The 27,598-nt window shown below is 44.7% G+C and overlaps 1 protein-coding gene across 1 annotated transcript in view; it reads right to left on the bottom strand.

The window, feature by feature from the left end:
- Positions 1-6,151: 6,151 nt before the first annotated feature.
- vsx2 (visual system homeobox 2) overlaps positions 6,152-27,598 on the bottom strand; it is a 68,676-nt gene continuing 47,229 nt past the window's right edge. The window contains exons 4-5 of the mRNA XM_072251414.1: positions 13,674-13,854; positions 6,152-6,528 (exon numbers count right to left, since the gene is read on the bottom strand). Coding sequence (XP_072107515.1) covers positions 6,152-6,528; positions 13,674-13,854 — 558 coding nt within the window. The remainder of the gene's footprint in view (positions 6,529-13,673; positions 13,855-27,598) is intronic.

Raw genomic sequence — 27,598 nt, 5'->3', positions numbered from 1 at the left:
AGGAACTCAACATGGAATGAGTGAGAAGGATGTGTAAGTGGAATGGGTGAATTCCTGATCAAATCAGGTACAGTTAGGAAAATAAAAGGAGTAAAAATAACTGGATTGAGAAAGAAAAATAGAAAATCTCTAACAACAGCTAAAATCTTACAGAGCCATAGAGCACCACAGCACAGAAACAGGGCCTTTAGCCCATCTAGTTCATGCCAAACTGATATCCTGACTAGTTCCTGGACCATAGCCTCTCTCATCCATGTACTAATCTAAAACAAGTTGAAACTAAACCTGCATCACTTAAATATCTCACCTTTCACCCTTAACCTCTGACCTCTAGTTCTAGTCCCATTGGCAAAAAGCCTACTTGCAATTACCCAATCTATACCCCTCAAAACCTTGTATACCTCTATCAAATCTTCCTTCATTCTCCTCTGCTCCTGGGAATAAAGTGCTGACCTTTTCAACCTTTCCCTAGAGCTCAAGTCCTCAAGTCGAGGCAACATTCTATTAAGTCCTACACGAGCATGAGTTAAGAGACATGGTGGCACAACGAATCTTACAGAACGTGACTCCACACTTATAATGGTTGATGTTCACTTCAACAGGTGTTGACTTCAGTAATTAACACTAAGTACTTAATTTAAGAAGGGGCTTTGCCCAGAATGGGAAAAACTTACCTTTCCACAGTGGATATATCAGGCAGTTACAGGAATGTTGGTATTTCATATACTGTATTGCTGTGGTGTGTGAGACAATGAGATGGGGGTTCATGTACCTACATAGGCGTGGAAAGGTGCAATTTCTGAATGTGTGAGTTTAACAAAACGGTTCCTGCAAAGCACTGAGGTTAAAGTCAAACAATGAAAATGTATGTGCTGGAAACCCAAACCGAAGTTAGAAAATACTGGGGATACACAGCAGGTCAGGCAGCATCTGAGGAGAGAGAAAAACAGCATTGACATTTTGGGTCAACGACCTTTCATTAGGATTGATTCATTGACCTGAAATATTAACTCTGTTTCTCTGCTGAAATGTCAACTCTGTTTCACAACAGATGGTGCCTGACCTGCAAAGTATCCACAGCAATTTCCGTTTCACTTGAGTTTCAGGAAAATCGGGTGTCAGTAGGATTCCCTAAAGGTTAACTTGCAGGTTGAGTCAGCGGTAAGGGAAGGTGTAATGTTAGAGTTCATTTCAAGAGGACTGGAATACAAAGCAATGACGTAGTGCAACACACACACAGTGCTGGAGAAACTCTGCAGGCCAAGCAGCATCTACGGAGAAGATGTAAACAGTCGACGTTTTGGGCCAAGACAAGTGCCAAGGCTTTATAAGGCATTGGTCAGACTGCACTTGGAGTACTGAGAGCAGTTTTGGATTCCCTTTCTAAGAAAGAATGTGCTGGCATTGGAGAGTATCCAGAGAAGGTACACAGGAAAGAAAAGGTTAATGTATGTGGTGCGTTTGATGGCTCTGGGCCTGTTCACACTGTAGTTTAGATGAATGAGGGGTGATTTCATTGAAACCTGTCAAATATTGAAAGGCCTGTGCAGAGGATTGAGCATAGAGAGGACGTTTCCTGTAGTTGGGGTGGGGGGGGGGTCTAGGAGCAGAGGACACACCCTCAGAATAGAAAGGCATCCATTTAGAACAGAGATGAGGAGGATTTTCTTTAGCTAGAGTGTGATGACTCTGTGGAATTCATTCTCACACACAGCTGTGGAGCCAAGTCATTGGGTATATTTAAAGTGTAGGCTGATAGGTTCTTGATAAGTAAAAGCATCAAGGGTTACAGGAAAAGGCAGAAGAATGGGGTTGGGAAGGATAATAAATCAGCCATGATGCAGCAGATGTGATGAGCTGAATGGCCTAATTCTGCTCCCATATCTTATGGTCTTATTGTTCATCCAGGTTGTATACAGGGTTAGACTGCAATATGATGGTTACCATTTTTAGTGATGCACTCTTAGGCAATGTACACCCTAAAGATAAAAACTATACAAAGGGTATGTGAAAGTGAGAATCCTTGAGTCAACTAATCCAGTGTGGATTAAAGCTTAACTTGGATCCCTTGCTTAATGGTATTAGTCCATGGCATTAAAAAAATTGAGAACCCCTGCTGTAGAGTTTTACAGAGATTGGTGAGAAAAACAAAAATCATCCAGTGAGCAGCAGTTGTATCAGCGAATTTGGCTTGTTAATGAGAGGGTCAGAGGAGAATGCCCAGGCTGGTTCAAGCTGACAGGAAGGCAGCAGTGACTCAAATAACCATGCATTACAACAGTGGTGTGCAGAAGAGCATCTCTGAATAGACCACACATCAAACCTTGAAGTGGATGGGCTACAACAGCATAAGACCATGAACATACAGTCAGTGGCCACTCTATTGTGTACAAGATGTACCTAATAAAATGGCCACTGAGTGTATTTCACAGTTCCTTATTGTCACTGGGTCTAATTCACAGAGCTCCTACCTCAACACCTTCACCAGGAGGACTGCAATGGTTAAGAAGGCAACTCATTACCACCAACAAAGATAACTAGGGATGGGTAACAAATGCTGGCCTTGCCGGTGAAGCTGAGATCCCAGAAGTGGTTTAAATAAAATTCCTTAAGTAGCCCATTAAAAATTGGGCCAGGTGTGATTTCATTGGCCTCAAAGATCCAGAATTCTAAGAAGGTGGGAAGGAAGACTTCCACTTGGGTAGGAGCAGATTCCATTGGATTTTCATCCCATGACACCAGGAATGTAAAACAACAGCACAGGGAGGAGTATGACTGGTGAGTGTTAGGGTGTACTCTGGTGTTATGGAATATAGCAAATATTAATTTCAACAGCAACTAGTCTTCAGATCTGAATATGGAACGTAGGATGAATTTAAAATGTAGCTCGAAAAAAATGGTCTTCCTGAAGCTGCATTTTAGAGTAAGCACCCAATTGACTGAGGTGTCTGCATATGCATGAATGCAATCAACACCACATTGACCTAAGATTATACATGGACATGAATATGGAGCCAATAATAATTAACACTCATTTTGGGTGTTGGTGAGAAGATCCAGATATTTGAAAAATTACATGTAACTCAAAAGAAGCATCGAGGGCATTGTAACTATAAAAATTGTCCTATTACCTTTGTTCTTTAACATATTAAAACTGTGCTGAAATGTTGGGTCGGGGAGCCCCTCTCTCTCACCCTCAAGTGACTCCAAAGTCTGTCAGCTTGTGTGTGTCCCGAATAAAGACTTTTATATCTACCGGATGCATCTCTCTGGTGGCTTTGTTCACAGTCACGAGAGTGAGAATATCCATTTGGTTCTCCCTTCCCCTTCCCCACCCAAAAGGGGCATGTCCCAGTAATTTCCAAAAGAAATATTCCCCTTGCCTACATCTCAAGGCAATTCTCCAATCAGTTTATAGTATGGGAACGGAACCTGATTACCAAGGGGATTCCAGACTGAGCAAGCAACAGCAATGCAGGGGGGGGGGGTGGGGGTTGTTGGATTAAAAAGCTTCTACAACCTTGGCATCACAGTTCCTAGGCAACCAACCAACTCTAGCCTGGGCATTTCACTAACCAACTCCAATTCATGAACCAACACATGGATGAAAGAAAAATGGTGGGCTATAGGAAAGGGAAGGGTTGGTTAAAAGGTCAGCATGACATCATGGGCCAAAAGGCCTGTACTATACTGTACAGATATATGTTCTATGCTCTATGTTCAAGTCTGATCAAAACAATTCATTAATCTCAACTCGTACACCATCTGATCTGATCAACTCATTAACCACAATTCACGAAACGAACTTGACCTGGATTAACCACATCTCAGCAGCAAGCCCAACCTGGGTATCTCATTTGCGACTCAAGAACACTCAGAACAGTTTACTTTCGAGCGCCACCTTCCCATTTAATTGCAAAGTGATGCCTCCAAGGTTCCTGCGAGGGAAGATCTGGCTTCAGGCCAGTATTCGTAGTTACCCATTCCAACTATTCCCAGAGGTGTAGAAGGTGATGAGTCTCTTTAATGCAGCTGCTGGTGGAGTAATAGCTGGTCACCAAACTAAGTTTAAGGGTTACACACACTTCAGTCCAAGTGGCAAAAGGGGAAAACTGGACCTTTGGCAAATATTATCTCCACCTACATTAAGTGACTATTTCAGCCATCTCTAATTGTGCGTAATCTGCTTTTGTACCATGTTATAATGCTCATAGTTACAGGAATATACACTAAGTGCCACTTTATTAGGTACACCTGTACACCCGCTTGTTAGTCAGCCAATCCTGTGGCAGCAAGTCAATGCAAAAAAGCATGCAGACATGGTCAAGAGGTTCACTTGTTGTTCAGACCAAATATCAGAATGGGGAAGAAATGTGATCTAAGTAACTTTGCCCATGGAATAACTATTGCTGCCAGGCAGTTATCTAACGAGAGGGGTTAGAGGATAACGGCCAGACTGGTTCAAGCTGGCAGGAGGTGATAGTAACTCAAATAACCACACGTTACAACAGTGCTGTGAAGAGTATTTCCGAACCTTGGAGTGGCCGGGCTACGGAAGCAGAAGACCATGAACGTACAGAAACACTTTCAGTGGTCACTTCATTCGGGTCCTCCTGCAGGTGTGTTTTAGAGACCCAGCATCTAATTGTGGGATCTGGATAATTTATAAACAATGTAAGTGTCAGCCTCACAAGGAAGAGGTACCAGAGTGTTATGACAACCTGCAGAATTATTCCTTTCTTCAGCTTGGCGGGGAAGAAGGCTGCACCATGAACATTTCGTAGTTCATACCAGCTGTTGGGTGGTTGTTTCCTTTCTCAAAACCTTTCCTTAAATAAAAAAAAATTACAGGCTTCCAAATTCGTTGCCACACTGTCAAATGTTGCCTGTGCTGAGTCAGGCCGTTCCATCAGATGCTGTTACCTAGGCAACAGTATCTCTGGGTCACATCTAGAATAACTGTCCTAACACAAGTCCCTGCAGAACCCAAGCAGGCAGGAAGACACCCTGCCTAATGATAGCTGCCTCACAGAATGTCTGGCCGTTCTCGGAGCTGAATGCTAATCTGTTAGCAGGAACATTAAAAAGAGGAGTGAACATAGAACGTAGAAGAGAACAGCACAGGAGCAGGCTCGGTGAACTAATGATCCCTGATTACATTAATTTCTTCTGCCTGCATATGTCAAAAACCCTTCATCCTCTGCACATTCATGTGCCAACCTCAGAGCCACCGCACCCCCCCCCCCAGCACATTCCAGGCACCCAACACTCCCTGCATTACAGATTTGCCCTGCACATCTGCTTTGAGATTCCTGCTCTGCATTGGCCATGTTTCCCAAAGAACAAGTTTAAGGGAAGATTTGCGGGTGAGGATGGCTACATTGGTGATCCAGCATGGACTCCAAGGGATGAAATAGCCTCTGCCTGAGTCATTAGGAAACATGGAAGCAAGGGTAGAGTGGTGGTTAGCGCAACGCCATCACAGTGCCAGTGACTCAGGTGCAATTCCGCCGTTGTCTGTACATTCTCCGTGTGACCGAGTGTGTTTCCTCCACTTGCTCCAGTTTCCTCCCACATTTCAGAAACGTACGGGTTAGCAGATTAATTGGTCACTTGGGTGTAACTGGCTCATTGGGCCAGAAGGGCCCATTATCTCTGAATAAAGCTTGGAGTTAAGCCTACATAAGGACACTGAGTGGGATAAGCTGATCTGGCCTTTTGTGTTTATATTTTTATCACCACGTGACCTCTGTAAGATTGTTTGACAAAAAAAGTCATTGAGGAAATGAGATCTGACTAGGAATCTGTAACTAAACCAAGAACTTTGAAAAGCAGAATGACATTTTAAAACATATGAAAATAAATGGAAGATTAAACCTACCAAACTCCACTGGGGTTTTAGGCTGGTGCTACTCCAAATGAGTAATTATAGATTACAGTTAGATACCAAGTCGATAGACGAACAACAAATTGTTCAAGAAAAAAAAACACATCTGCCAATAATAACCTCAGTAAAAATAAAATGAAGGGAGACCTGCATGTTAAACCAAAATCCATCCTGTGTAGATTTTGCCACCTTTAAACAGTCCTGGGGTCACTGCATCATAAAGGACTGCAGAGATATAAAGAGCTAATAGTTTGTGTATAAAGTTTAGAACTGTTCAGTTGACATCTCGTCCTGCGTTGCTTTTGACTGCTCGCTCTTCATCTCTTCAGGCCTCTCCTCATGGGCCATCTTGCCTTGTCCGTCACCGGACACCGTCCCCAACACTTTAGCACTGTGCTCCTGCGCTTTCGCCCTAAGGGCAGCTATGCTGCTCTCCCTCAGTTCCTCCTTAGAAATGGCCCCCTTGGAATCCTTGCCCTTGTCTTCACGCTGCTCGTCCTCTTGGCTGGGCTGACTGCTGTGTTCGGCCTCCACCTTCCTCACCACTTCAGATGCCTCGAGGGACTTTTTGTGCATTCCTAGAAAGAATTGTTGGTACTCGGTTTTAGAAAATCGCCTGGTCATTGGTAAGCCATCTTGAACTGAAAACGGTAAGCAAAGAAAGATGCCAAAGATTAAACTGCAGCAGGAATGTGGGAGCTAGGCTTCATTTAACATCGAGACGACAGGTCAAAGGTCAGCTCATTAACACAAATCTTTAGTTTGACAATAAAGCCATCAGTAAACAGGGTCACCCCCAAAACTGGGAACAGAGGGCACACAGATTCTGCTTTGAGGCGTTGGCTTAAGGCAGCACGATATCACAGTGAGTGGGGCCATTCCTTCAAGAGGCCTGGGTTCAGTCCTGTCTGTGGGCTCTGACTGTGCGGAGTTTTCACAATGCTCTCCCTGTGACCCTCTGGGTTTCCTCCGCTTGCTCCAATTCCCACCTACCTTGCAAAGACGCGCTGGCTCATAGGCTAATTGGCCGTTGACCATTTGTTTTATTTAGAGATACACTGCCAATGAGCTGCACTGCCCTGCAACCCACCTATTTAACACTAATCAAAGGACAATTTTACAGAAACCAATTAACCTACGTACAGGTACATTTTTGGACTGCGGGAGGAAAACCACGCGGTCACGGGGAGAACAAACAAATTCCTTACAGACTGTGCCAGAACTGAACTCTGAACTCCAACGCCCCAAGCTGTAACAACGTCACACTAACCACTGCACATTAACTGCCCCCGGTAAGTTGGTGTGTGGTAAAGTAGAAGGGACTACTACTACGTCGACTCAGACCTAGGGGGCCAGCATCGGGCACGATGACGGACTCTCCACTTCTTGAAGGGAATGTGAATGAAAAGGCTACGAGTAAGTTAGAGGGGCAAAGGGATGGTTCTACTATATAAAATATAGTACACAGTGAATACACCATTTCAGGGGACTGTTCCAATATGGCCTCAAATCACCAGCTGTATTAACCTCTTTTCTTTAATGGGCTTTATTCTGAACACTGAGTGCCCACGACATTCAGTATATTTTAAATGCAGGTTTCAGGGAGAAGGCAGGAGAAATGATTTTGAGAGGGAATAATAAATCGAATGGCAGAGCAGACTTGCTAGGTAAATGGCCTAATTTGGCTCCCATGTCCTACAGTCTTACAGTCTTATCCACAAAGCACAGGAGCTGATTTCCGTCGGTAAACTGGCAAACTCCTTCCAGAAAGGTCAAGTGCAAATGATGGTTTGTGTTAGGGATATAAAAGGGTAAAAATTTTGAACAACACACACACACACACAAATGCTGGCAGAATTCAACAAGTCAGGCAGCATGTATAGAGGGGAATAAACAGTAGACATTTCAGGCTGATACCCTTCATTGGGAATCATTGTACTTACCAGCTAAAACTCAATCCACCCTGACTGTGAACAGAATTATATGTAAAAACTGCTGCTACATCTCAATGGTAATAGGTTAAAAATATTTACTCTACCAAAGAATGAGGGACAGAAAATAGTTTTTAAAATTTGCAGACGCACACCTAATGTTTTTCTTGTGAATGCTTTCTATCCAACAGCCTGTACCTGTGATGCAGATGCAAGCAAGTTTTTCGTTGCACCTGCACATACATGTATCTTTGCAAATGACAACTAACACAACTTTGATAACAGTAAAAATCTGTGCCTAAAAAAATCTTTAGTGTATTGCAGGTTGTTGAAAGAAAGAATTGTTGGAAAGAACTGTCCATGCACAGTTCCATCACGGCCTCTTTTATTCATGTTCTTACCATCTTTCTTGTGCATTTGACAATAAACTCAACTTTGACTTTGTCCTTCACATGCAGATGTGGACAATTTTTTTTCACCCATCCTTTGAACAGTTCACACCCAAACAAATCATTATGGGTCTTAGGTTATATAAAAGTCAAGCTAGCTCGTGACCGAAGACTCTTTCTCTGAAAGACTTTTTGTGAACCAAGCTATTGTTTACACCACAGCTCAACTGTTTCATGTCACCTTTATTTTATTTCAGTTTTTTATAACATTTCATCTTTAATTAAATTTAAGTCCTCTATCTGCTGGTGTGGAATTTGAACTTTAGTATTCTGACAATTAACCTAGACAACACAAAAATGCTGGAGGTGCTCAGCAGGTCAGGCAGCATCTATGGAGAGGAATAAACAGTTGACATTTCAGGCTGAGAACCTTCATCAGGACTGGAAAGGAAGGGCGGGGGGTGGCGGAAGCCAGCATAAGAAGGTGGGGAGAGGGGAAGGTGTACAAGCTAGAAGGTGATAAGTGAAGCCAGGTGAGGGGGAAATTAGATGGGTAGGGCCGGGGGAGGTGATAAATGGAAAAGGTAAAGGGCTGAAGAAGTAAGAGAAAGCAGGATCTCCCAGTGGGCACACATTTTAATTCCACGTCCCATTCCCATTCTGACATGTCTATCCACGGCCTCCTCTACTGTCAAGATGAAGCCACACTCAGGTTGGAGAAACAACACCTTATATTCCGTCTGGGTAGCCTCCAACCTGATGGCATGAATATTGACTTCTCTAACTTCCGCTAATGCCCCACCTCCCCCTCGTACCCCATCCATTATTTTATATAGATATATATATATATTCTTTCTCTCTCTCTCCTTTTTCTCCCTCTGTCCCTCTCACTATACCTCTTGCTCATCCTCTGGGCTTCCCCCCTCCCCCTTTTCCTTCTCCCTGGGCCTCCTGTCCCATGATCCTCTCATATCCCTTTTGCCAATCACCTGTCTAGCTCTTGGCTCCATCCCTCCCCCTCCTGTCTTCTCCTATCATTTTGGATCTCCCCCTCCCCCTCCAACTTTCAAATCTCTTACTCACTCTTCTTTCAGTTAGTCCTGACGAAGGGTCTCGGCCCGAAACGTCAACTGTACCTCTTCCTAGAGATGCTGCCTGGCCTGCTGCGTTCACCAGCAACTTTGATGTGTGTTGCTTGTAACTGAGAGTACGGGTTTGGACCATGGGAGAAAGAGAAGGAGGAGAGACACCAGAATGAGATGACAGGCAGGTGAGGAGAAGAAAAGGGGAGAAAAGAGAAGGGGGTGGGGAGAAATTAGTGGTTCTAATGGCTCCAATTCACCTGAACACCTGAGTTCCCAATCCAGATGTTAACCACTGTGCTACAAGTGAAGGAAACAAAAATACCAATGTGCAGCCATTAGGGAAAGCACCCTTCATTAACTCCTAGAGTGAGCTGGACTTTAACATGAATTCTCTTGTAATAACTTTAGGTAGCACCCTGTGCTCCTACCTAAAATAATATTAAATGTCCATGCTGGAAGTTAGAAGCTCTTATCATTCAAATCTCTAATAACTCCAACTTGGATAAAGTCAGGTGGGTTTCTGCAGGAGAGGTCATGGGTGATTATTGGGTATGAGTACAGATCCACCCCGGATATTCTCTCTCCTCTCTCCTATTGGCCAGAAGGTACAAAAGCCTGAAAGCAGGTACCCCCAGGTTCCCACTGTTATCAGAGTCTTGAACAGACCTCTTGCAAAATAAAATGGACTCCTGGCCTCAAAATCTATCTCATTATGAGCTTGCATTTTATCATTTACCTGCACTATACTTTTTTGAAGGGAGCATTTACACTTTATCCTGCATTGTTGTTGTTTTACCATATTCCACTTCAGTGTACTGATCTGCATGAAAGGTGTGTGAGACAAGCTTTCCATTGTGCCTTAGTGCATGTGACAATAATAAACCAATCCCAGTAATAATGGAATATGGGCTGTTTTGGATTGTGTGCAACTCTGAAAGATTTACATTTGGTAATGAGAAACAATGGTTAAAAAAACAGTGCACGGCAACCTATAGAATGGTGAAGCTGTTTGCAGGGAAGTGTTCTTGCTGCGGAACATCAGAGTTAGCTCTGCATTTCTTTTCCACCCAAATCCGACCATAAAATGTAGGAGGAGAATTAGGCCATTCGGCCCATTAAATCTGCTCCACCATTCCAGCATGGATGATTTATTATCTCACTCAACCCCATTCTCCTGCCTTCTCCTCATAATCTTTGATGCCCTTAATAATCAAGAACCTATCAACCAGCACTTTAAATATACCCAATGGCTTGGCCTCCACAGTGTCTGTGGCAATGAATTCCGCAGTCACCGTCCTCTGGCCACAGAAATTCCTCCTCATCTCTGTTCTAATGGGACGTCCTTCTAATCTGAGGCTGTGACATCTGGTCCTCCCCACTACAGGATACATCCTCTCCATGTCCACTCTATCTAGGCTTTTCAATATTTGATAGGTTTCAATGAGATTCCCCTCTCATTCTTCTAAACTCCAGTGAGTATAGGCACAGAGTCATCAAATGCTCCTCATACATTAACCCTTTCATTCCTTGGATCATTCTTGTGAACCTCCTATGGATCCTCTTCAATGTCAACACATCTTTTCTTGGAGAAGGTGTCTAAAACTGCCAGGTCAGTCTCAGCATAATAAAACTCCCACAACTTTGCTCCCTTCACCCACCAACGTACTGTAAATGAGCAGAAAACCCTAACGCTAACCCTAACCCAACCGAAGTCAGAACCACTTCAGTTTTTGAAGCACCTCTCGACCAGTAGGGGAAGACTTATATCAGTTAGCACTGAAGCACAGCTGTTCCAATGAAGCAGGCTCTGTCCTCCTGGAATCAAGGCCCCAAATGGTCCTTCTAGGTGAGACAACACTTCACCTGGGAATCTGTTAGGGTCGTCTACTGTATCTGCTATTCCCGATGCGGTCTCTTCTCTGCTGGTGAGACCTGACATATATTGGATTGCTTTGTTGAACACCTCTGTTCATCCGCAAAAAGCAGAATTTCAATTACTATCCCAATTCCCGTTCCGACATGTCGGTCCATGGCCTCCTATTCTGCCACAATGAGGCCACTCTCAGTGTGAGGAGCGACAGCTTATATTCCATCTAGGTAGCCTCCGACCTTATGGTATAAACATCAATTTCCTCTTCCGGTAATTTTTCCTCCTCCCCCTTCCCTCTTTTTCTATTCCTCATTTTGGCCTCTTACCTCTTCTCCTCACCTGCCTATCACCTCCCACCTGTGCACCTCCTCCTTCCCTTTCTCCATCCCATGATCCACTCTCCTCTCCTATCAGATTCCTTCTTTCCAGCCCTATGCCTTTTCCACCTATCACGTCCCAACTTCTTATTTCATACCCCTCACCTGCACATCTGCCTTCACCTATCATCTTCTAGCTTATACTCCTTCCCATCCCCCCCACCTTCTTATTTTGGCATCTTGACCTTTCCTTTCCAGTCCTGATGAAGGGTCTCTGCCCGAAACATTGACTGTTTATTCATTTCCATAGATGCTGCCTGACCTGCTGAGTTCCTCCAGCATTTTGTGTGTGTGTTGCTCTGGGTTTACACTGGCTCAATGACATTTTGATTGGGACCACACTTTTGCTGGGACATGCAATATGCCATCCTTACCCAGTCTGGCTCCAGCCACAAAGATTAATTTTACCTGATATCTACAAAATACATCAAACTCTGTCTTGGAATCTGTCTGTGTTTCTGGCAGTCTTGATTGAGAAAATAAGCACAATTGTTTCCTCCATTACCAAATGACAGGGAGGGAAGAGCCAAAGGAGACACAGTGAGTTGTCTTAGTACAGAATTAACTGCCAGAAAGATTGATGCAAATAATAACATTCAAATGGAAATTGAGTAGATATTTGAAACCATCTATGATGAAGAGCAAGGAAGAGTGACTAAATGGATAACAAGCAATCTACTGAAGAAACTCACACACAAAATGCTGGAGGATCTCAGCAGATTAGGCAGCATCTATGGAGGGAAATGAACTGTTGACATTTCAGGCTGAGACCCTTCATCAGGACTGGAAAGGAAGAGGGCAGAAGCCAGAATAAAAGGATGAGAGGAGGAGGAGGGCACAAGCTGGCAGGTGATAGGTGAGGGAGAAGGTGGGAGGAGGGTTGGGGAGAGGGGGCAAAAACGGAATGAGGTGACAAGCTGGGTGGTTTTGGAGGAAGATACAGTCTCTGTTGTGTCTCTGAATCTACTGGAGAATCTCAGCAGATCGAGCACCATCCAGGTGGGGAAAGGAACTGTCAAAGTTTCAGGTCCGATGTAGGGTTTTGACCTGCAACTTTGCCCTTCACAGAAGCTACTCAACCCATTGAGGACCTGCACCAGAACGTCTGTCACTCCAGATTCCAGCATCCGCAGTCTCTTGTGTCCCTATCTGACTAAGTCAGAAGCTGCTAGACAAAGCTGGAAGGGGCATAATGGGCCAAATGGCCTCTCCCTGTATTGCACTCTTACCAGGCCTAAACAAGTTCCTCAGTCAGCAAAGGACCCTCACTACCCCCACCCCTTTGTATTCCACTAGTATTTCCATAGCAACAGCACCGTTGTTGGCCACATCTCAGATGGCAACAAGGAGGCACACAGGAGTGAGAGAGATGGTATGGTTCAGTGGCGTTGTAACAACAAGCTTGCACTCAACATCAGCAAGACCAATGGATTGATTGTAGACTTCAGAAAGGTGAAGTCCTCGTTGAGGAATCAGCAGTGGAAAAGGGTGAGCAGATTCACCTTCCTGGGCATCAACACCTCAGAGGACCTACCATGAGCCCAACACGTTGCTGCAATCACAAAGAAGGCACGCCAACGGCTCTTCATTTGGCATGTCACCAAAGACTCTAGCAAGTTTCTACAGATGTACCATGGAGAGCAGTCTGGCTGGTTGCATCACCTCCTGGTACGGAAGGGCCACTGCACAGGATCTAAAGAGGCTGTAGAAGGTTGCAGACCCAACCAACTCTATCACGGGCACAAGATGAGGTCCTCTTCAAAGAGCGGTGAATTAGGAGGGTGATATCCATCACTAAGGACCTTCATCACCTGGGACATGACCTCTTCTCATTACTACCATTAGGGAGGAGATACAGGAGTCTGAAGACCCACACTCAATGTTTTAGGAGTAGCTTCTTCCCGTCTGTCATCAGATTTATGAATGGTCCACAAATCCATGAACACTACCTCACTTTTGCTCCCTTTTGCACTTTTTTTTTGTTTGTTTTATTGGAACTTATAGTAATCTTTTACCTTGTACTGTAGTTCTGCTACAAAGCAACAAACGTCATGACATAGATCAGTGATAGCAAACCTGATTCTGATTCTGACAGCAACACCCCTCCCGTGACCCAGAAAAGGTTTACAATTACCAAGAAGCCAGGGAGCGCAGGATTCCATGATCCCGTCCTTGGCGGATTTCAGGATGGATTCCGGCAGCGGGATGGAATGCCGCACCATTGCTCCATACAGCCCGTATTCAGCCATGACGCTGCTGCGGCCCCAGCATTTCTCACGTTTCCTCCACTTGGCCCTGCGATTCTGGAACCACACCTGTTGGGGGAGCCGGGGTGGGGGGGGGGGTACAGTGAACAGGAGTTACTGCATTGACAACTCCAAGTCAAGTCAAGTCAAGTCACTTTTTATTGTCATTTCGACCATAACTGCTGGTACAGTACACAGTAAAAATGAGACAACATTTTCCAGGACCATGGTGCTACATGAACAATACAAAAACTACACTGAACTACATAAAACAACACAAAACTACACTAGACTACAGACCTACCCAGGACTGCATAAAGTGCACAAAACAGTGCAGGCATTACAACAAATAATAAACAAGACAATAGGCACAGTAGAGGGCAGTAGGTTGGTGTCAGTCCAGGCTCTGGGCATTGAGGAGTCTGATGACTTGGAGGAATGGGGCTTCAGCATTACTGGGAGAAGGAACACAAGAACATACAGGAGTAGGCCACACTGACAAGACCCCTCCCAACCCCCAAAACCCACCACTATCACAGATCCAGCTCATTCTTGACCCCTGTTGTCCTTAAACTAAACACTTGGCATTGGGTCCAGTCCTATTCATTTGAAAAGGTAAGTGAAGTGAAAGTCACAACTCTTTATTTCACAACAAGTATGTTTTAATTAATTTTATGTATTTCAACTAAAATCATTTCTTCTGTATTATTTTACTTCATTAAATATCTACAGTGGTTTCCAGATGTCTCCAATCATTCAACACCTACACTTAGTGGCCACTTTATTAGGTACACCTGCACATCTGCTCATTAATGCAAATATCCAATCAGCCAATCATGTGGCAGCAACTCAATGCACAAAAGCATGCAGGCATGGTCAAGAGGTTCAGTTGTTGTTCAGACGAAACATTAGAATGGGGAAGAAATGTGAGCTAAGTCATTTTGACTGTGGAAGGATTGTTGGTGCCAGGTAGGGTGATTTGAGTATCTCAGAAACTGCTGATCTCCTGGTATTTTCACGCACAAAAGTCTCTAGCGTTTACAAAGATTGGTGTGAAAAACAAAAGAAAAACATCCAGTGAGCAGCAGTTCTGTGGGTGAAAACACCTTGCTAATGAGAGAGGTCAGAGGAGAACAGCCAGACTGGTTCAAGCTGACAGGAAGGTGACAGTACTCAAGTTACCACACATTACAACAGTGGTGTGCAGAATGGCATCTCTGAACACACAACACATCGAACCTTGAAGTGGATGGACTACAACAGCAGAAGATCATGAACATACACTCAGTGGCCACTTTATTAGGTACAGGAGGTTCCTGCAGGGTAGCCTGAGGTAGGGCCTCAGTTCTATCACCTGATGCCTTGTTGCACCACTCTACTTCACAAGAAGATCATGACATTGAGCTTGACAGACTAAGGATTTTCACAAAACGTTACAGCAATCCATTCTGGAAACAACCACAAGCCAACACAAAATTCCTGAAAGCATTGAGCAACCACAATGTGCTCTCTTCTCATTACTACCATCTGGGAGGAGGGACAGAAGCCTGAAGAACTTCACTAAACACTTTAGGAACATCTTCTTCCCCTCCACCATCAGATTTCTGAATGGTCTATAAACCAATGAACACTCACTCTCTCACTAGTCCCCTTCCGCACTGTTAATTTATTGTAAGATAGTATTTTATATGTCTTGCACCATACCTCTGCCACAAAACATGTCGGTGATAATAAAACCTAATTCTAATTTTGTAAAACAAGATTTCATTACATTACATGGCACAGTAGCTGCATTAAAGTGAAAGAGGCCTTTGGTGCAACGGCCCCAAAGCATTTCAAGCTTTGCATTTTGAAACATTGTCACTGTTATAAGGTATAGATATAGCAGTCAGCTTGCACTTAACAAGCTCCAACACACATCTATATGGTAACTTTTTTCAACCATGGGATATTGGTGTCCCTGCCATGGGTAGTATTCATCACCTATCTTTCACTGCCCTTTAGAAAGTGGTGGTGAGGTGCCTTCCTCAACTACCACCCTCCTAATAGTGGAGCTGGCAAAAGGCAGAAAGATGTGAGGTAGTAGATGGATGACTACTGATTCGGTTGGTCTGTCCTTGGATGTTATGAAGCTGCACTTATTCAACAAGCAGAGAGATTTCCTTTGGACTCCTGATATATCCCTTGAAATGATAGAAAGGATTTGGCAATAACCACTCTCTGACCAGCTGATAATGCAGTTGCTTTCGCTAACTTCATGGTCATTGATGCTGATGATAAGACCATCAAAATCTGGTGGTTGGACTTGTTCTTTTTTGGAGATGGTACTTGCCCTGCAATTGTAGGGCATGAGTACATGTTGCCACTTTCCAGCCCAAGCCTGAATGTTACCCAGGCCTCGACTATTTGCAGGGGTGGAGTGTCCGGTCTGAGGGGTTACAAATGGAACTGGATGCTGTACAGTCTCCACTGAGCATCCTACTCCTGACCAATGGATGAAGGGAAGGTCCAGATGAAACGGTGGAACATGGCTGGGTCTCAGACTGCCTGGGGAACCATATCCTGGGGCTGAGGTATCTGGTATCCTGTAGCTTCACGATGTTCAGAAGTTTAAAGAGTCATGGAGAGAGGTATATGCTGCCAATCAGGCACCTATTCCTACCGTAAACCTGGATCTTTAATAGATCAGCAGATGTTCAGTGCCCTGAGAAACTCCAGCAATGGAGATGGCTGGCTTCCAACAACCCCAACGTCATTTCTTGAAGATACTTTTTTCCAATTATTGCAGCTGGGACAGCAGTTAAGGCAGTGGTACACGCCTCCTGCAGGATGCAAGGATCAGGAAAACTTCCAGAATCCCTGATAACTTCACCTGTGGGAAATTTGCCCAGTTTCAGCTTCTGGCTGGTCTCAGTTACCTGCCCCACCACCACCTGTGTGAAAAATACATCCATATTGAAGGTCGCACTGAACAATATGATAACGTTAGCATTTGAATTATGCTTTTTTAAGCAATTTACACCCCAGAGATAGAGCATAGAACAGTACAAGCCCTTTAGCCTACGATGTCATGCTAACCGTTTAACCTATCCTAAAATCAATCTAATCCTTCCCTCTCACATAGCCTTCTATTTTTCTTTCACCTATCGGTCTTTCGAAGAGTTTCTTAAATGACCCTAATATATCTGCTTCTACCACCACTCCTGGCAGGGTGTCCCATGCACCCACCATTCTCTGCATAAAAACTTGCCTCTGACACCACCCCCCCCCAACTATACTTTCCTCCAATCACCTTAAAGTTATGCTCTCTCATATTAGCCATTTCTGCCCTGGGAAATGGCTGTCCGCTCTATCAATGCCTCTTTTCATCTTATACACCTCTATCAAGCCAGCTCTCAACCTCCTTCACTCTAAAGAGCATGGTTATTAAGTTTGCAGGTGATACTAAAATACAGGGTATCATAGAGGGTGAAGACACATATCAAACATTACACGGAGATCTTGATCAGCTAGGTACGTGGGCCAAGGAATGGCAAATGGAGTTCAATTCAGGTAAGTGTGAGGTGTTGCAGTTTGAGACTTTTACGATGAACAGCTGAGTCTTGGGAAGTGTTGTAGAACAGAGGGACCCAGGAGAACTAGTAGCCAGTTCACTGAAAGGGGTGCCTTAGGTGGACAAGAGCTTGATGAAGCAACTATAACACTGGGTATAGAAGTTGGGACATTATGCTGCGGTTGCACAAGATGTTCACGAGCTTACGCCTGGCGTACTGTATACAGATTTAGTCAGCCCGTTATCGGAAAGACATATTTAAGCTGGATAAAATGCAAAGAAGATTTACAAGAATGTTGCCAGGTTTCAGGAGCCTGGTTATAGGGCGAGGTTGGGCAGGCTTTACCACGGAGCATAGGACACGGAGGGGTGACTTTATCAAGCTGTATATACAGAGGCGGGTGTATGTGGAATGAGCTGGAGGAAGTGGTAGAAGCAGGGCAAATAAAATTTAAAAGTCACTGGGACAGGTACATGGATAGGAAAGGTGCAGGGCAATAAAACCTGGGCAAACGGGACTAAGCTCCAATGGGCACCTCCATCGATATGAATGAGTTGGACCGAAAGGATTATTTCCGATCTCTAGGGTCCTGAGTGCCTGTTGTCAGTTGGTAACACGAACACAGCCTCTGGCTCTGGGATCCCATCAGAATTCAAAATGAAAGGAAGTAATAGTAATTAAGATTTTAAACAGGAGAAATTAATTTTCAGAGGACACATTCCCAGGGTTAGATTTAATAGCCTGGTGTGTTCATTCCTCTAGTCAGACGCGTGAAAAATCAGCGCGGCCGACTCAGATGTTTCCGCAGATGCGCCTGACAGGGCGGCGCTGTCCTGTTAAACCGGAGCCGACGAGGAGAGGGCGGGGGAGAGAAGGTGGGGGAAGGATGGGGGATAAAAAATTGTCAAAACCATTCAAGGGCCCTTTGTAATTCATGATGGCTCGTCTTCCCATCAAAGACAGCCGCTGATGAAAAATCGCTTCTGCTGCAAAAGAGGAAGGCGAGTGGCGACCCCAGGGGCAGCCGGAGTCTGATTGAAAAATAAGTTAATTTCTGCATCAATCGATTGGACAGCTTAGCGACAGCCGCTCAAATATCACGGGAAATTAAACTAGCCTGACTCGGGGGAGAGAATGCATTGACCCGTCCTAATTACAGCCGTGTAGTTATCATTTTCATCCTAACTGCTCCCACCTCGCACGCTCCCCGGGAGAGCTGCATCTTCTGATTTAACTAATTAAAATGGGAAAATTGGGTGTTAATTTTGTGGTGGAAATTTTCAGAATTACCCTGTAATGGAAATGAAATTAAATTGCTGGCAGATTGATGGCACAGGTCAAGACATAATCTTCTTCTCTTGATTGCCTGATTAAGGCTGTTATCATTTTAGAAATCACCTCGTGTCCGCGATTCCTTGATAAGTTGGTTGTGTAGAAGTGCTTGGTATAATTTATCGTCGTTGCTTGCTCGCTCTCTTCTTCCAGATCTTCCCATGGGTGGGGGTGGTAATCAGGCGGCAGTGAGAAGGGATGGTCTTGCCCCCTGTTTTGATGGTGGTGATGGGGGGGGGGGGGTCTCGGTAGGTCTCAGCGCTAGATCGGGGAAGTAGACCCTAACTGTGCTTTCAACAGAGAAAGCGGTGGGGGCGGCCGCGCATTACCAATGTTATTCTTTTACTTCAGATATATTATCAGCTTGGTCGATGCCGCCAGAATTAAGGGTGGATTGACTTTCAGGTCGGGGAGGGGGTGGGGGAATGTCCACGTCAGGATCTAAATGATAGCAAAGGAAATGCGGGTAGAACCCGATGTTCAGGAGTAAGGTAAACCTTTGAAAGAAGTATAGTCCCATTCTACAAGGCAAGGTTTCCTTCCGTCTCTGTTGCGTTTGGGTACTGAGTCCCAGGTAGTCGTTCTCCATCTATGAGTGCCAACAAGCCCCAGTTGCTCAGCTGATTCTTCTATCCATAATACAGGGGCCACGGATATCTACAGCAACCGCCCCGTTCACAAAATCCTTATCTATCCCTCTCTTTCTTAATGCAATGGGTGCTGGTCCTCCAACAGCAGTTCACTTTTCCTTCAAATGACAGTGTGCTTACCCTCCAGTGGCAGTATGGGTTGTGTGATGGCAGCGTGCTTTCTTTCTAATGACAGTGCTCTGGTCCCCCAGTAGTAATATTTTGGTCCTGCGGTGACCGTGTGTTTTGGCTTCCAGTGGAATGCTCCGATCCTCAACCAGAGTGCACTGGTATTCCACTGGCAGAGGAATGACCTCCAGAGTCATGTGCAGAGTACCAATGGCACTTTGCTGGTCTTCTGATGGCAATGCACTAGTCCCATCGTAGGGCAGTCTGGGTGCCAATACCGAAGATCAAAGCCCACAGGTCAATTCGAAGTCAGAAGTCAAAGCCCGATGGCTGGAGACTGGCAGCCCAGACAGCTGTCTAGGGGCTGGAGGACGACATCTGTGTGCGTGGGCGGGCGGGAGTGAAGAAGGAGCTCGTTTTTGCTGTTGTCGCTTGTTGTGTTGTTCTACCAAGCATTGTGGGCACGCTATTTTGGCACCAGAATGTGCGGCAACACTTGGGGGCTGCTTCCAGCACACCCCTAGATTGTGCTGGTTAATGCAAATGATGCAATTCACTCAGTGCTTTGACGCATATGAGATAAGTAAACTGAATCTGAATGCTAACATTGCATTTGCCTTCCTTACTCTGAACTCAACCTGCGAGTTCACCCTTAGGGGATCTTGCATGAGGACTCCCAAGTCCCTTTGCACCTCTAAAATCTGAACTCACTCCCATCTTAGAAAACAGTCAATGCCAAATGGTGGATGTGCTGCGTAGATGGTGGAACATGTGGCAACCCTTTTTGTCTGCTTCCAGCACATTCTTAGGTCATGTTGGTTGTTAACACAAATTACACACTTCACTGTATATTTTGATGTACATGTGACAAATACTTAATCTGAATCTGTGGAATCCATTACCTCCCTCATTCACCACATCAGAACAGATGTGGTGAATGAGGGAGGTAAGGGATGGGGTGGAATTGAGTTGCTTGAGTCTCGGTCAATCAGCACTTCACAAGAAAATTGACAGTTAATCTAAAAACCCTTGGGAATGGGAAGCTGATATATTGGTATCCTGTGGGTTAGAGCAAATATATTTGGAGATAATTTCTCCAAGGATCATAACCTTATCATGGTGCAGAGATCTGTGAGTTCTTGAAATCCCAACGATCATGTCAGGATTGGGAAAGTACTGTAACGGAGGGGAGAAGTGTCTATATTCATAGGCAATGCTATGGCGGAGAGATGTTGTGAACTTGAGAGGCCAAGTCATCCTGGTCATCTTAGGTTAACTTTCACCCCAGCAGCATCCTATGGAACGGTCACAAGTAATGGTCTGGGAACATGGGAGGTGACTTGATAAAGAGTACAGAATGATTAGAAGCATAGATCGAGTGACACACAGAGACCTTTTCCCGGGGCGGAAATGACTAATATGAGGGGACATCATTTTATGGTGATTGGAGGAGAGGACAGGAAGGACATCAGAGATACAGTAAGTTTTACACAGAGTGCTGAGCTTGGAAACACACTGTTGGGGGTGGTGGTAGAGGCTGATACATCAGGGACATTTAAAAGACTCTTAGAAAGGTAGATGGCTGAATGAAAACTGGAGGGATATGTGGGAGGGAAGGGTTAGATCGATCTTAGAGTAGGTTAAAAGGTCAGCACAACATCGTGAGCTAAAGGCTTTGTACAGTGCTGTAATGCTCTATGTTGTACATCCTGTGTAGGCAGTAAAAGATGATACTGTTTGGGATGAAATGTTGTCACCTGTGACTTGGCCAGCTGCTAACTTTGCACCACTCTACTAATTTCCTTCATCATATCCCACACCAATATTAGTGGCCCAGATTGTGGAACATCTCTTTAAACAAGGTCCACTTCAACAGAGATCCCTTTCTTACGAGACTCTAACATGGCATGGTTCTTCCTTTTCCTCTCTCAGGAGGCTCAGTAGACAAGGTTTCAACTTAGGAGATTGAGAGTATCGCATCCTTACATTAAATATGACAACTGATCCCAGGAAATGCTCCACAAAGCATCAAGATCCAAAATAAATCACCAAATAAATAAACTGCAATCTTTGCACAGGCCGCTGGATGAGCTCTCGGTAGATGAGATTATTGCTTTATTACTTTACAAGGACATTGATAAAGAAGAAATACTTGCATTTCTGTAGTGCCTTTTACATCACTTTCACAACATCCCAAAGCACGTTACAGGCAAGTAATCACTTTTGCAATCTACTCACAATTTTCACACAGCCAATTCCCATTAACACAATGATAGATCGTCTGATTTCGGTATGGTTAGATGAGGGTTAAAGACACTGACTAGACAATATTGTGGTACAACCTACAATGCCCATCTGTGAGAGGAGACAGGGGCAGGGACTCAAACCAATGATTTGACTCCGACGATGACTCTGCAGTAGAGCTGAGGCTAATGCAACATAGCACATACAATATAGGTCCTTCAGCCCACAATGTTGTGCCAACCTTGCAAACTTTAAGTTCAATCTAATATTTTCCTCCCACATAGCCCTCCATTTTTCTTTCATTCTTCTGCCTTTCTAAGAGGAATTCTGCAGATGCTGGAAATTCAAGCAACACACATCAAAGTTGCTGGTGAACGCAGCAGGTCAGGCAGCATCTCTAGGAAGAGGTACGGTCGACGTTTCAGGCCGAGACCCTTCGTTAGGACTAACTCTTTCTTCAGTTAGTCCTAACGAAGGGTCTCGGCCTGAAACGTCGACTGCACCTCTTCCTAGAGATGCTGCCTGGCCTGCTGCGTTCACCAGCAACTTTGATGTGTGTTGCTAAGAGTCTCTTAAATGTCTGTGATGTACCTGACTCTTCCACCACTCCCACCAGTGTATTCCATGCACTATCACTGTGTAAAAAACTTACCTCTGACATCCCACCCCCCCATACTTTCCTCTAATCATCTCAAAACAGGGGTTCTCAACCCTTTTTTATACCATGAACCAATACCAGTAAGGAAGGGGTTTGTGAACCCCAGGTTGGGAACTTCTGCCTGGAAGGTATGCCCTCTTTTCTCAGCCATTACTGCCCTGGGAATAGGGCACTGGCTGTACATGTCATCTATGCCTCTTACCATCTTATACCGCTCTATCAAAATACCCTCACCCTCCTTTGTTCCAAAGAGAAAAGCACTAGCTCACTCAACCTTTCCTCATAAGACACACTCTCTAATCCAGCATCCTGGTAAATCTCCTCTGCACCCTCTCTAAAGCTTCCACATCGTTTCTATAATGAGGCGACCAGAACTGCACAATACTCCAACTGTGGTCTGTGACGGGGTCCTGAATTACCCCTATGAACTGTGCTCGGTTACCCCTATGAACTGTGCTTTTGAAAAAAGAGAGAGAGGTGCCCAACACAAACACCCTGCTAAAAAGAGAGCTATTTAACACCGCCATCTTGTTTTTAAGAGAGAGAGAGAGACACGAAGACTGCTCACAGTTTGTTTATACTTTCTACAGGGACATTGCCTGCTTGTACGTTCTTACAGACAGAGAAGGGAGGATCTGTTTGAGTAACAGTTGGTATTCAGCACGGGGAGATAAATAGAAGGTCAGATAATAGACCTGAGACACATGGTTTAGGACACTAAATGAGCGTTGTTGTGCCCACAGAAAAAGTGGGTTTTGGAGGATCGATTAGGCGGATCGATCAGTGGCTCTCGCAGTGTGAACAGGGCGTGACCGGTGGGGAGTTATTTTTGTGTTCAACCCTCGCCTGGGTTGATAGGTCCACCACAGAAGAAGTCGGTGACTTCTAAAGGATTTCGGAGGACAACGGGAAGATCGATGGCATCAGCTCACCTGATGACTCAAATCTCTCTCTCTCTCTCCATCACTACTCAACTCAATACCATGAACTGAACTGAACTTTACTCAGCATCGTAAGACTGTATCTATTTACCCCCAGACTTGAAGAAGCTTGGTTTTCATATATTTCCACACACACACACACACACACACACACACACACACACACACATATATATATATAAAATCATTGCTAACCTGTTTGATATATCTGCATTTATGTTACTGTATTGTGTAGTTACTAATAAATACCATTAGTTAAAAGCAATACTGGACTCCAAAGTGTTTTCCATCTCTGCTGGTTCTTTAAACCCGTCACAGGGTACGTGACAGGTCTGATCAGGGTTTTATGGAGCTGTAATGTTAGCTTGTGGTTCTAGAACTCAGCCCCATCACTAATAAAGGCCTACACTGCACACACCTTCTTAACCACCCTATCAACCTGAACAGCAGCTTTAGATCTATAGATGTGGACCATAATGGTGGAAGCAAGTTGCCAGAGCCTTTGTCAATCAACTGTCAGTCTGAAATTGGTTGTAAATATAAGAATCCTAGGGGAAAGGAAAGAAGTCCCCATTGCTCCCCCGGTGCTGCAGCCCTCCTTCAGTACTGTCAAGGGTCAGCAGACCAGATATTTATGCTCAGATCTCCAGAACAGCTCCCTGGATTGGCCTTAACCCTGTAACCTTCTGTCTCAGAGGTAACAACATTGCAACAGGCAATTCCACTCAGTCACACCCTCCCTAAATCAGGCTTCATCTCAGGGAACTGTGAGACTGAGGCAGCAGAGGGAAGTGTGGGGAATAGTGAGGGCAGGGATCTGGACTGTGAACTGGCAAATTTGTTGTTCATTTCCCCCGTTCTGAAGAGGCAGTGTTCCAGACCTCTGCACACATGTCCTTCAATACCAGGCAGTATAGCAAAGGCTGGAGAAGGATTAGCAGAACACAGAGAGTCTCACTGATCTTTGTTTTTCACATTACCACACACAAAATGCTGGAGGAAATCAGCAGGTCAGGCAGCATCAATGAAGGGGAATAAATAGTCGACATTTTGGGCTGGAGATTCTTCATCAGGACTGGACATTAATCACGACGTGTTTTTCAATGTTTTTTATAATCATCCACATGAATGCAGCAAAGAGCAGAAGAGAAGGTAAGTGTTTGTGCAGATGGGAATCAGTGTCAATAAGTGGGTAATAAAGTTGATGGTAATCTGACCCTCCTAATGGTTCAGTAAGTTTGAGTAAAGAAACCACTTGCTGTATTATTGATAAACACAGGCTGTAATACTCAACCACACACAAACATACACAGATAGACAGATACACACATACAGTAAAGTCAGGGGCAATTCCTTAGCTTGGCCAAGAGCAGTGGAGAAATAATCAATGACTTCTGCACTGCAGGCATAGACAGTGGAAAGTGGACGACTGTGGAGGCCAAGTTATTGGGTATACTTAAGGCAGAGGTTGATAGATTCTTCGTTAGTCAGGGCATGAAGGGTTACATGGATACAGGGAAGAGGCAGAAGATTGGGGCTGAGAGGGAAATGGATCAGTCATGATGAAATGGAGGAAAAGACTCAATGGGCCAAAATGGCCTTACTCTACTCCTATATCTTATGGTCAGAGTAAACAGATCCATTCCTGAGATCGGACGCCAGGGCCTTGCTGAAGGAGCACCCTGCCTGAATGTGGGGAAAGGGGAAAGGGGAACAGAAAGGCTCCTGAGTTTGAACAGATTGACAATACCCTATAATGTGCCAGCTTTTAAAGAATGACACACCGGATTAGGGTAAACCAGCATGAGCAATACAATCACAGTTTGTGGTACTGTATTTGATTATCTAATCAGAGTTGAATCCAGTCCAAGAGTTGAATTCACTCAGTGTACCTTGGGCCATCCTTGATTGGCCAAGTTCTAAGGGTGATATAGTAACACAACGCTTCACAGCGCTGGCTGTAAGATTGGGTTCAATTCCCACCACTGCCTGTACGTTCTCCCCGTGACCGCGTGAGTTACCTCCGGGTGCTCCAGTTTCCTCAGACAGTCCAAGGACGTAGGAGTAAGCTGTAGGCATGCTATGTAGGTGCTGGAAGTGTGGTGACACTTGTGGCTGCCCCCAGTACATCTCAGATGATGCAAACACTGTATGTTTTGATGTACATGTGACAAATAAAGATTATCTTTTCCCTCTGGCTCTCCGAGCAGGTCAATGTGATTCCACCCTGTCCCCCAGACATCTGAATTCCACTTTATCACCCGCACTGGTGCATTGCTTCCCCTGTGGACTTGTGGTCCTCTGAAGATCTGCAGCCACTTTCCTGACTCACACCGTGTTGTGTCTACTGTTACCCCACCCCCAGCTCACCCTCAAACCCACTCTGGCTCCCGGTTAAGCGACACCCCGGCATTAATAATCCTCACCTTCATTTTCAAACCCTTTCACAGTCTCACCCCTCTGCCTCACAGATACCTGAAACACTGGTGTCGGGAGCGTTACCAGACCGAATTAACTGCACTGCTGGCAGAAATATTCCAGGGTCGTGGAGTTGTACCGCAGAGACAGGCCATTCAGCCCACAATGGCTGTGCTGACCTTCCAGTCCACGTATACCAAACCCACTTGCCCCACATTAGAACTGTATCCTTCCATGCCTTGTTTATTTAAGTGTCCAAGTGCCTCTTAAACTTTGTAATCGTAACTGATTTCACTGGCTCCCCTGGCAGTGAGTTCCAGATAGCAACCACTCTCTGTGTAAAAACTTACCCTCAGACCCTCTTTAAAACTCCTCCCTCTCACCTTAACACATGCCCTCTTGTTTTTGAAACTCCCACGACAAGAAAAAACAATTTTGACCTCTATGTCTCCCATAATCTTATATCGATCACTCTGGTCACTCCTCAGTCCCCGATGTTTCCTGACCTTCAGAGTGTCTTCCCTGAACTTTCAGTGGGCCTCCTTTAAGAGCTTCCTGAAGGCCCACCTCTGAACACCTGCCCCAAAGCCGCTTTATTGTTTAATGACGCCCCCTGCCCTGCGGAATCCCCTGTTGTTTTAAAGCTGCAGTGTAAGTTATTGTCGTATTTCATAAGACTATAAGACATAGGAGCAGATTCAGGCCATTTGGCCCACCAAGTCTGTACCACCATTCAATCACGGCTGATTTATTATCACTGTCAGCTCCATTCTCCTGTCTTCTCCCTGTAATCTTTGACGCCCTGACTAATCAAGAAATAATCAACCTCTGTTTTAAATATACCCAATGACTTGGCCTCCATTACTATCTGTGGCAACGAATTTCACAGATTCACCACCCTCCAGCTAAAGAAATTCCTCCTCATCTCTATTCCAAAGGGATGTCCCTCTATTCTGATGTTGTGCCTTCTGGTCCTAGACTCCCCCACCATAGGAAACGTCCTCTCCACATCAAATCTATCTAGGCTTTTCAATGTTCAATTGGTAGAGGGCGAGCTCAGATCCTTCCCTCGTTCTCCTGAACTTCAGCGAGTGCATGCCCGAGCAATCAAATACTGATTATACATTAACCCTTTTGTTACTGGAATCATTCTTGTGAACTTCCTCTGGATCAGTTTTTAAAAGTATCAGTAATCTGCTTGCCTGAATTGAAAGGACAAAGTTTCAAAGTTTGTGTAACCTTAAAGGGAAAGAGCGTCCAAAGCTCTGACAGCTATTAAATTACTGTTACATTACAGAAATGCAGCAACCAATCGACGCACAGCAAGATGCCACAGACAGAACATGGGTGGAAGCCAGATATTCTACCATTATTTGTGCAGACGGCTGAGGAATAAACATTAATCATACAGAACTCTTGACTTCCACCACAAGATATGTTACCTCCACCGGAGATGGCTGTTGGGACTTCAAACTGACAGTCCACCTGACAATCTCCCCTGATTTGAATCAGAGTTCTACCGAACATAGGCAGGGCTTTCAGTCCAACCAGAAGGTCTATCCAAACCAGTGCCATTTTCCTGCATTCGGCCTAGAACCATTCACCAGTATTCCCTCGATGGCCATGATTTCATGTTTTGACAAGAACCATCTCAGATCTTTTGTGAAATCCCGTTAAGGTTTTTGCTCTGCCATCCAAGCAGATAGTTTTTCCTCATACATACCAGCCTTTTAGACACGTAATCTTCCTTGCTCCCTTCTTCCCCTGCCTCCTTCTTCCCAAACCCCCATTACCTTTAACGTCTAGGTATTTAGAAATGTTTTATTTTCCCTCAGGTTGCGTGAGACTAGGACTATAGAACTAGAGCATTAGGCTCAGGGTGAAAGGTGAATATTTAAGGGGAATCTG

Source organism: Mobula birostris, chromosome 1, assembly GCF_030028105.1.
Source record: "Mobula birostris isolate sMobBir1 chromosome 1, sMobBir1.hap1, whole genome shotgun sequence".
Lineage (NCBI taxonomy): Eukaryota > Metazoa > Chordata > Chondrichthyes > Myliobatiformes > Myliobatidae > Mobula > Mobula birostris.
The sequence above is the reverse complement of the archived record's forward strand: the minus strand, read 5'-3'. Positions and strand labels throughout refer to the sequence as shown.